Here is an 11,166-nt window from a genome sequence, read left to right as displayed (position 1 = left end):
GATTGGGAGCTTTGTTAAGTTGAGTACTGATAATTGTAGTTGCATCAAACAAATTACTCAACATCTCCAGAAAGTATGTCAAATTGAATCAAAATCACTAGATAGGTTGTGATGGTTCCAAGCGTCTTGAAGTGGGGGAAAAAACAAAAAAAATATGCACATCAGAAACCTCTGAAACTTTCAGCTGTTGCGTTAAACTTGTCATGCTTTAGACAGATCATCAAAACTGTGTATGCCTCTTAACTATAGGAATAATTACCGAAAAAATCAACGATGCGTCGAAGTTGAACAGTTTGCAGGAAACTACCGGAGTCCGTTGATAAATTTGATTTGACAGCAGTAGGAGCTAAGAACCCAATTATCAATTTTAAAATGTCCAAAATGATAGTCCATTTATCGTACTTACCTTATCACAAATTTCATCATCGTCTACCAAATTGATGGTCTTATGGGCGGATATGCCAATACTCTTGGCCTACAACGAAAATAAATGGCTACATTACACTACTTACTCAATTTTTAAGAGGGAATCTAAAAAACAAATCCAACTAAAGCTCATTGCTGTTAACCTTCTCGTGTAACATTTTTTCCTATACTGCTTTGAATTCTTAACCCCTCACGCCTTATAACGTGGCGCACAAAATGGATCTCCTCTTACCTCCGTCTGAACCATATCGGCCAGCGATAAGTTGAATAATAAATAAGCGGTGTAGTACGAGCTCCAGCAAAAATTGATGATTGCAATGTACACACTGTCCGACTCCGGATTCACCCACACACGATACAGTGTGAAACAACTAAAAATGGCCATAACGATTAGACCGAAGTAAGACTGCATCAGTTGAACTGCATAATCGTTGCTGAAACGGTCAACCCGTGTCACCAGTTCACTGTGTAGCTGTGCTATCTGCCCAATACGATCCATCAACACAGAACGATTCTGGCGTATTTCACGTAGACGGAATTGGTTGGTATATTCCGCATCAGTTGGCAATAGATTACTAAAAATGTTCGAACTGAAAACTGGAAAATCTAGCTTCATTTTCGATTCCAAAATACTCACCACAAATATTTATTGAGGCCCTTAAACCTATACTGAAAACTATAATTATAAATCACGTACTGCCCTGTCGAAATTGTTATAACATAATTCGTCCAGCAAATAGTCATAAATGTTTTTAGAAACGAAACTACTCCGGTAGAAGCCTTGAATACTAAGTAAAATGTTACTGCCGTTATTACCATCAATGACACCCCACTAATACAGATAATCAAGTTACACCAATTATTTTGAACCTTCAAATCGATATCGTATCCAATTGCCTTCATCTGAAACGAAACTAATCTTGAACAACATTATTCGGCCAAAGAATCACACACGTATACTTTTAAATCAAACTCATATATCCCTTTCATTAGATTGTACGTTCGATGACGAAATAAAGCATTCAAAGCCGTTACCAACATTATCATCATGGTAGCCATCACGGAAACCCATCGCATCCCGTAGCGAATAATGAACGAACTCGAATTGTTTTCGGTAACGTTCGTCTCGATGTTGAAATACAATATTACAAGTTGTCCAATTACGGTTATAATCAATCCCACTGGAACCTTCTTGACCCTAGGGATGCGGGAACTTTTATCGTACGTCATGATTGACAGACCAAGTCGATCGGTAAAGCACTGGCCAGACCAGATGGCATCAAAGAACGTATCGCAGCTTCGCCATTTCTCGACCAAACGCTCAAAAAATACCACCATGCTTCTACTGCTGTCAACTGTTGATAACTAGTGTGAGCATAGACGACGTGGATACCGTCCAAACTGAACTTAACTGCAGCAAGAAGCTATCAAATGATTAATTTCCGAACATAAAATAGATTGGATATATTGATTCGAAAACTACGCATCAAAAAGAGTGGTCATTTTCATGTTCACACTACCGATTCCACTCTAGCAGGCATGGAAAATCATTTACATTCATTTCGTGCATTCATTTAGGTACATTCTTTTGCCACTAACTTCTTTCATCAACAGAATTCCGTAAAATTTGTAGGTTTTATGATTAGCTACAACTTTTGTGAATAATTCAAATCTGTATCTCTCATGCACGATGAACCTAGAGCAAACAGAACCCACCATTGCTTTTCAGTGAATGTAAATTACAAGTTCTGCCCGGTCTAGTTCATCATGCATAAGAGATACAGATTTGAGTGATTCACAAATGTTGTAGTTAATTATAAAACTTACAAAAGCTTCATGCACCATTTTGCGGCAAATGAATGTAATGAATGCACGAAATGAATGTAAATGATTTTCCATGCCTGCACACTAGTGATAAAAATGGGAAACAAATTTGATTTTATCACTACTGTGGACCCCCGCTAATCGATACGTTTTTTATCTGAACACTAACGCGTTCAACCGAAGACAACAAATCAAGAAAACTGGCAACTTTGCAAGAATCCAAGCGACAGATACAATGGCACTGCGCTTGAGTGAAGGTGGCAGCAACGCATAGAAAAATGAGCAAATATACAAACCCTTCTTCTGAGGATGTAATCTTTGCTATCAAATTCGTTCGAAGCATTTACCTTTGAGCGGCAGATGATGCGATTGTACCTGTCTCATAATGTTCGTATGAGAAAATGGACGCACAGTGGAGTAAATAAAATAAAAACCTGATCCTAAGTTCAAAATAGAAATTGACTTTTTGTTTTGCGCTGTTTTATTTTAGAGTGCAATGTTTATTGCATCATTTGACGGCTTGTTGGCATTCAAAAGTTGTGTTTACTCTTATTAGGCCATTACAAATATTTTAAAAATATATGTCCTATTTGGGTAAATGTCGGCTTCGGCCAACGATGCCAGATAAACAGATTTTTGTACACGATAAAAGTGGACACTATCTTTTTTGAACCCTTGTAACTTTAGTTATAATAACGATTTTTGTAATCTCATTAGATATATAAATAATCACAAATATTAACTAGTTATTGCATTAAATGTAACTTCACGAAATACTTCATATGATATTTTTTGGATACAATTAGAAAAGGGTGACCGCTTTTTTCGTGTTCAGAAGTCTGTATATATGGCATCGTTGGCTTCGGCACCCATTGACTGTTTTCGGCAATCAAAGTTTAAACGTTAATTTTACTGTATTTTCCCATCAAAACACTTCGCTGAATGTTTGAATCCTTAGGCTTTCCGCTTCAATCAGGTTACGTTTTTACGTCTGAGCAATCCTGTTATGCCAGATTTTTCTTTAAGGTTCTACAAAGGGTAAATAATTTGTCTACTAAATACGAAATATTCTTCGATCATCATTTTCTAAATGTATTGGTAAAAGTCATTGGAATTGCAACTGTCCATGTTTCATATAGGGGAAATGTCTCTAATGTTGGCCTATGGATCTAAGATTGGGCCCGTCGCTAAAAATCTGCTATTTATTAATTTTATCTACGTTATTGATACGTTACTAATGGATATTTTTGGTTGCTATTGAAAATTTAGTAGATTGCTGAATTTATGTATGGGCCCAAATTAACTGGGACACTTAGGCCGACATTACCTGCATTTCCCCTATATCTCTTTTCTTCCTTCATTTCACTACAACAGCATATGTGACCGATGGGCAGCTAACAACTTGGGAGAACGCAAGATGACACTAACTACTAAATCCTCAGATCTATCCGTTTTAAAAACACATAAATTAAATTCAAATAGTCGAGATCTCGGCTCGCCAAGACATCTCTAACGGGTATCGCGGGTTGTTTTCCTCGGGCCCTGAGGGATGTGGATAACTCAGATCTGGCAACACGGTGTAAGGTACATAACCAAACAACATGCTCGATATCGTGATAACCACTGCCACACGCACATAAATTGCTGACTGAGAGCCCAATTCGATAGAAGTGCGAGTCTAACGAGCAGTGACATGAGCCTTGATATAACGCGTATAAAGTCGTGGCTCATGTCCAACCCTTTGAACCATGGTTTGTTCGACACCTGTGGGAGAATAGAATGTAACCATCTTCCCAATTCACCATCATTCCATTTTAGTTGCCAGCTGATGAGGACTTGCTAACGAGCAATGGAGAAAAATTCGTTGAAGGCGATTTGTCGCTGAAAAATATCGCCTTCCATAGCGCCCACCTTAGCCAACGAGTCCGCTTTCTCATTACCCGGAATTGAGCAATGAGATGGGAACCAAGCTAAGGTGATAGTATAGGAGCAGTTAGATAAAGCACTCAGTTTAGATCGTATTTCAGGCAGGAAATACGAGGAGTGCTTCATCGGCCTCATTGAACGAATAGCCTCCAATGAGCTAAGACTATCCGTAAAAATGAAATAATGGTCAGAGCACAGACAAACAGACGTAACTCTTCATTGTGTATCTTCGTTCATGCATTTAACGGTTGATTTGAATATTATTAGTTCCGCGAACTACTCGCCGCAGCGCTGGCATCGGATCACTTTGACGTTTCTATATATTCTATAGAACTTTTATGCAATATTGTTTACGAGTTAGCGAGCAAGCTTGTTTTCCGCGAGAAGCCAGAGAGATGTCGTTACTGAGGTTATATGTTTTGAGATACTATGTTTTCAAGAACAAGTTTTTCAAAGAGTTACGTCTGTTTGTCTGTGGTCAGAGGGTAGTGAAGCAATTCGCTCTACTGCGTAAAATATACATAGCTGCGAGTTCCGCAACGTATACGGAGCATGGTTTCTGCAGTTTATAGGAGGCGCTATGAAATTGATTAAATACACCAAATCCAGTGGAAGCATTTATGGTTGACCCATCTGTGAAAAATCTTTTATCGTTACTTACATGGTGGTACCATAGAGGTAACTCTAAGACCACTGGGTCCCGAAGAAAATCATTATTATTTTTGGCTCACTCAGTACCAGAACAACGGTCCCAAGCAGTCCCAAGCTATTTCACTCACCCCTGCATGTTCTGCATGAATCCACACACCCCTGATGTTATCTGTCAAACTTTCATAGCGAATCAAAACAAACATAGTGTAGTAATAGAATTTCAACTAGAATAGGGTACGTTAATCGTTTGCTTGGGACCAATAGGCTACTAAAGTGGTGAGCCAATTTAAAATCGTTAGTTTCGTATTGATTGTTGGTGGTACTTGGTTGCAAAAATTGAGGGAACAACCATCGACCGATGATGATCTGGTATTCCATGGATTTCTTGCATCATGGTCAGATCAAAATTTACAGAGGAACTATAGAAGGCTTGAAAGCAATCACGATTGGAGATTAATGAAGAAGGACCAACCTCCAGCGTCATGTACTGATGAATCTTGTTTGAGGATTTCGGTCGAGCAGCTTCTCAAAGTGTTCTATTACCAAAGGATTCATTACTTCACAACCTTCACAACGGATGAGAAACCGGAAAGACAGCTCAGCAAAACGATCTGTCAGTGGGAGAACACCCGCGAGTACTTCGAGGCTCATCGTATGAATCGAGTGCGTACAGCCTAGCGCAATACGAAGGCAACGGTATTGAATCCGTTGCAGCTTAAGGATGTGTGTTTTTGCTCCGGATTGGAAGCAACAGCTGCCGTACTCTAAAACCGAAAGGATTGTTATTCGGTACAACCTGATCAGATCTTCCGGGTGGGCTCCCCACCAAGTTCCGGTAATTGTACGAAGAAAATTAATCCTTTGCTGGCATTTTTGTTTCAGATACGCAATATGTTTTCCCCATGCGCATTTGAAATCGAACCAGACACCTAAATACCTACTTAAAAGAAATACTTTGAGTTTTACCATAGAGGTAACTCTAAGACCAGAAGGTCCCGAAGAAACGTGCTCAACTTTTTGGCTCAGCTCGATTGGCTCGATACATAGGAAAATCCACTAACCCCTCATTTTATCTGTCAAACTTTCATAGTGAATCAAAACAAACATAGTGTAGTACTGGAATTTATACTAGAATGGGACACGTTAATTGATTTGCTTGGGACCAATAGGCTAGTCAAGTAGAGAGCCAATTTAAAATCGATAGTTTCGTCACAGACAAACAGACGTAACTCTTCATTGTGTATCTTCGTTCATGCATTTAACGTTTGATTTGAATATTATCAGTTCCGCGAACTACTCGCCACAGCGCTGGAATCGGATCACTTTGACGTTTCTATATATTATATAGAACTTTTATGCAATATTGTTTACGAGTTAGCGAGCAAGCTTGTTTTCCGCGAGAAGCCAGATAGATGTCGCTACTGAGGTTATGTGTTTTGAGATACTAAGTTTTCAAGAACAAGTTTTTCAAAGAGTTACGTCTGTTTGTCTGTGGTTTCGTATTGATTGTTGGCCCTACTGCTTCAGGCAGGGCCGATGATTTGTTTTGAATTTATTTGACGTTGCGAAAAGTAAATAGCGTATTCGGTAAATGGCGTACCATTTCTGATGACAAGCACAACGGCTTAACAAAAAGGGCCTATCCATTGAAAGATTCACAAAAAGGCTTATTAATTTATGAAATTTAAATGTTGTCGATTTTCATATATTTTTTAAAATTTTCTCATATTTTGGATGTTGTATACTGAGCTACAGTTACTTTTGTTATTGTGAACAATATAAATGCCTAAAATACTTAAATTTTCTTAAATATAAATTGAATAGTGGCGGAAAAATTTTAAATTCATTTTCTGGTTTGTTTACGTTTTGGACATAGGCCCATTTCAAATGTTACTCTAGATATTCACGGTGAAGCGCCACCAGCCCAGTGGCAGGCGTGTAGGCAACATGTTATACCGTGACAGCGGGCCCAGCACAGCAAAATAAACGATTTGAGCCCGGGACATGTTGCCTACTGTCAAACGCTGCTGTTGGTATAGACCTTGTCACTGGCCTGAGCGCCACCATGACAAATGCAAGCACATTCCCAACTAAAACATTATTTGTGATGAATATGCTTGTGACTTGTGAGTGTTATGTCTGTTTGTCTGTGCCATTACCATTTAAGTTCTCAAATCATAAATAAAATGGTTCCAAATATAATTCTTTTCCCAACATGGTATGGAGAAAACAAGAATTTTTAATGGTAATGGTTCACTTCCAAAGAACTATAATACATTAGGTTAAAACTTTATCACACAAACGTTCATGTTCATGTAAAGTCTCATAGCCATGTCAGTTAAAGTTTAGCAGGGATTATAAACCAGGTCAAGTTATGGTTCGCGTTTATGCGGGTTGGTTCTTCTTGTTTCAGTCTATGCGTGTCTCTATTCCAAGTCTCTGGTATTCAGATGAAACTATTACTTTAAAAACTAATCCTGGTTGTATCTCTTATTCGATTGCATGTAACACTATTTGATGATTTGATATTACTAACCATATCAAATATATGGTGCACCGAGCGTTCATTCCTGGTGGTGAGCGAACCTGAAGAGGCAGAATATGACTATAAAGTAAAATAGGTAGCACCATCTTCATCGAAATGTAAGTATTATTGACAATAATCATAACAATATGAAGTGCAAATTAGGATAATTAGGTAACTGGATCAACGATATTTAAACAATCTCGACTTCTAATTCTGCATGTCAACATCTTCAACACTTCTTGCACTTTTTCTTAACCTATGCATGTCACTTCTATGTTAAGAATCAACTAAGCCCTATTTTATTTTCGGCAGATTGCAATCGACTCGCATAAATCATTATTTAAGAGCCATCTTATCTTATATCTATCTGATTGCTGCATGAAAGGTGTAGAACGACTAGGCTCAATGCCCCTCATGGCACAATAACAATAGCAATAACTGGCAAATGAACGACACCAGCAGATAGATTAATCTGGAAGTCTTTTTTATTTAAGTAACCCAACCTAACCAGGTAGATGAATATATCACCAGCTAACATCGTTAATTTGCAGGAGTGAACTTTTATTTGCGAGGTTGAAGCCATTGTTTACAAAAGCAGTTTCACCCAAATGAAATGTTGGCACTGAACTTCTCTATTGCGTAATTCTCTTCATAGAATTTATCTTTGGATACATACCTACATGGAATGTCATACGTAAGCTCCAAATGCTATGTATTTCAAACCAACACGATGCTTTTATTATGAAAAACTGTAAACCTAATGATAAACCGTAACTGTAAGCTAGTAAGGTACACATATTATGATCAAGAATGAAACTGACAACGAAACTTAGATCAAGAACACAATGCCGTCGTGCATCATGATTTGGTTGTCCTCGGTCATCCGTGCAATGGCCGCCTGCACCTCACCTTTGGAGAACGCCTCCGCGCCACTGTTCTCATCGATATATTGTTTGAGACGAGCCACCTGTAGCGACTGTTCCCGAGCCTGTCGGAACGCTTGGGAAACACCTTGCTTGAAAATCTTCAATCTTTCATCGGAAATCTCTGCCGCCTCTTCGGTCTCCATCGGAACTGTTGAAGGTGTGGTGATTCCACTTGTTCCCGGAGCCGAAATTGTTTGCCTCCTGGTAAGATCCCCTGAATCCGGTGCCGGCGATACCAGGTCCTCCGTATCGGATTCCTCCTGGTCTTCAATACGAGTGCGCTTTGCCCGACGACTAGCGCGGGATTCTTGTGTACTCGGTGCCACTTCCCCTTCGTCATCTTCCTCTTGCTCTTCGTCATTGGAATCGTCCTCCGCTCGTTTGCGCTTCTTCTTCTCCTTTTCCAAAACCTTCTTGAAGTAGGCGAACTGAATCAGCTCGATCGCTGCCTGGGCGTCCTTTTCCGTGACAGTCCTTGCCATACGAGCCTTTGCGTGAGCCGAGGATAAACGAATCAACGTTTCCAGAGTACGAGCCGTAACCGGTTGTGTTCTGGCTACGTCCGAATCCATCAAATCCTGCGAACGAAGGCGGGAGTACTCGTTGGAAATAATCTCGCAAGCAGATTCCGTCAGCTTCGGCTTCAGACACTTGGCAATGTGAATGTATTTGCGCATAAAGTCCACCGATAGGATCTGATCGGTTTTCTTCCGGGTACTTCCGTGGAGCAGCGGATCGTACTTCTCGTACATGGGCGTTTCCTTGTCGTCACGCGTTTCTGGATTGATGGTGGAAAGCATATCGACCGCATTTACGCCCATCGGGAGAACGTCACCGTCCTGTTCCTTCGGATTGCGGTAGCGATGCATTCGAACCACGTGATCGGAAATCATCCGATCGTGGTCGCTGTCGATGACGTCCAACATGACGAACAGCAAATCGAAACGGGACAGCAGAGAATCCTGCAGACCAATGTTCTCCATCGGGGTTTTGTACTGATCGTACTAAAATCATTAAAAAAAAAAGTTAGATTGGTATCTTTTTAGATGGCTCAATGATAATACTTACTCTACCATAGACCGGATTAGCAGCAGCCAAAACAGAACATCTGGCGTTCAATGCAGCGTGAATTCCCGCCTTGGAAATTGTTACACGGCCCTGTTCCATAACTTCGTGGATGGCAGTCCTATCCATATCGCTCATCTTGTCGAATTCGTCAATACAAACGACACCACGATCAGCCAACACCATAGCACCGGCCTCCAGACGACGTTCTCCCGTTTCCTGGTCCGTAGTAACGGCTGCAGTCAACCCAACACCACTGGATCCTCGACCAGTGGTGGTGATTGCCCGTGGAGCTGTATTCAGCACATAACGCAACAGCTGAGACTTGGCCACACTGGGATCGCCAATGAGCAAAACATTAACATCCCCTCGAAGACGAGTTCCATTTGCCAAGTTCTTCTCAATCCCGCCTAGCAGCAAACAAAGAATAGCCTTCTTAACATACTCATGTCCGTGAATAGATGGAGCCAAACTCTTTGAAAGCATGTCAAAAATATCATGGTGCTTGGCCAACTTCTTACATAGATTGATTTCCGCTCGGGTGACGTTTAGTGTACTTTCCTTGTTCAGCTGGGAGATGTTATTCGCAATCAGTACCGTCCGGAATGTTCCCGTTGTGTAGCCTCCTTGCTTGCCTGGCAAACAACGGTAGTTGCCCACAATTTGCACACGATCTCCCGGCTTGCAACGATCGACCAAGTCATCATCACAAATCACATCAACCGATCGAGGCAACTGCCCAGCCGGAGCCTTTTCCGGCATTTCCTGGATACTCAAAGTCTGATGATCCTTGTAAACTGACAAACCAAATTCCGTCTCTAGTAGATTTCCATCGTCATCCTTCGTAGGATAAACTGCGCTTGATGGCACCGCCTCAAAAGAGGTCAAATCTGTATAGCGACGTTCCATCACCTTCTTTGTAGCACCGCAATAATGCACACTCTTGACCACTTTCGGTCTGATCAAAGAAACCTTCGTAACGATACCTTCCACGCAAACCAAATTTCCCAAATATATCGACGTCAAAGACCTGGGAGTGACGTGCTTGTTTCCGAAGCTGCCCTCAAAAGCCACGAAGAAATCCTCGTGCGATTTGGCATAACTGGGATCCACAGTGGAAACATATTCTTTGAGGGCACGCGAGAACGCCAACTGCTCATCGAAGGCACTGTTCAGCAGAGCTAAGGCACGGGCCGGATTTTTGCGGCGAAGATCGTTCACATTAACCACCAATCGTTTGGCATTGTCCGAAACCATTTTACGAACATGAGCCGTGTAGGTTCCTTGGTCCTCCTGGAAAAAGAAAACAGATCATCAGAATTTTGGAACCCACTTCAAATCTACGTCAAACCCACCTCATCGTCAAGGAAATCCAAATATTCGCGCTGGATATCACGAATGCGCTGATCTTCATCGGCCATAGCTTCGAACAACAGTTAATATTTAATAAGAAATTTGGGCAATTTCGTCACTATTTATAGTAAATTTCCGATCAAATTTCAACAACCCGTCCGCTAGCAAAAGAACCGACGAATGGAATGGCTTCCGTGCGAGTGGCGCACAACAGAAAGCGCGCGAAAACTTCGATGTTTGACGTTTATCTTATTGCGGAACCCATACTCACTTTGCGGCATGGCACACCACAGACTCATATCTGGGAGAACATGCTTTGTCTCTGATTCAAAGAGGGCCCAGTGTTGCCAGATATACCGATTTATCTCACGCTATTTTGAGGCTACTCAGTGACTGGGTAGATCGCAATTATTTTCGCATGCTGTATAGAGTTCTTTGTCACCGTTAGTATTAGCAACAATCAATTCG

General features: G+C 40.9%; 1 protein-coding gene across 1 annotated transcript; it reads right to left on the bottom strand.

The window, feature by feature from the left end:
- Positions 1-8,086: 8,086 nt before the first annotated feature.
- Positions 8,087-10,855, bottom strand: LOC135698003 (DNA replication licensing factor Mcm3-like). Its single transcript, XM_065217868.1, has 3 exons — positions 10,701-10,855; positions 9,349-10,638; positions 8,087-9,284 (listed from the first exon to the last, which is right to left on the bottom strand). The coding sequence occupies exons 1-3, from the start codon at positions 10,764-10,766 to the stop codon at positions 8,184-8,186; spliced, it is 2,457 nt and encodes an 818-aa protein (XP_065073940.1). The 5' UTR covers positions 10,767-10,855; the 3' UTR covers positions 8,087-8,183.
- Positions 10,856-11,166: the final 311 nt, after the last annotated feature.

Source organism: Ochlerotatus camptorhynchus, unplaced genomic scaffold, assembly GCF_037179485.1.
Source record: "Ochlerotatus camptorhynchus isolate MF236.1 unplaced genomic scaffold, CSIRO-AGI_Acam_v1.1 ptg000081l, whole genome shotgun sequence".
Lineage (NCBI taxonomy): Eukaryota > Metazoa > Arthropoda > Insecta > Diptera > Culicidae > Ochlerotatus > Ochlerotatus camptorhynchus.
The sequence above is the reverse complement of the archived record's forward strand: the minus strand, read 5'-3'. Positions and strand labels throughout refer to the sequence as shown.

Bases quoted from the DNA above. Each gene is read 5' to 3' on its own strand.
- LOC135698003 (XM_065217868.1), bottom strand. From the start codon at position 10,766: ATGGCCGATGAAGATCAGCGCATTCGTGATATCCAGCGCGAATATTTG. The intron at 10,639-10,700 runs GTGGGTTTGACG...TTCTTTTTCCAG, and splicing joins TGGATTTCCTTGACGATGAG to GAGGACCAAGGAACCTACAC. The intron at 9,285-9,348 runs GTAAGTATTATC...TAATGATTTTAG, and splicing joins CTAATCCGGTCTATGGTAGA to TACGATCAGTACAAAACCCC.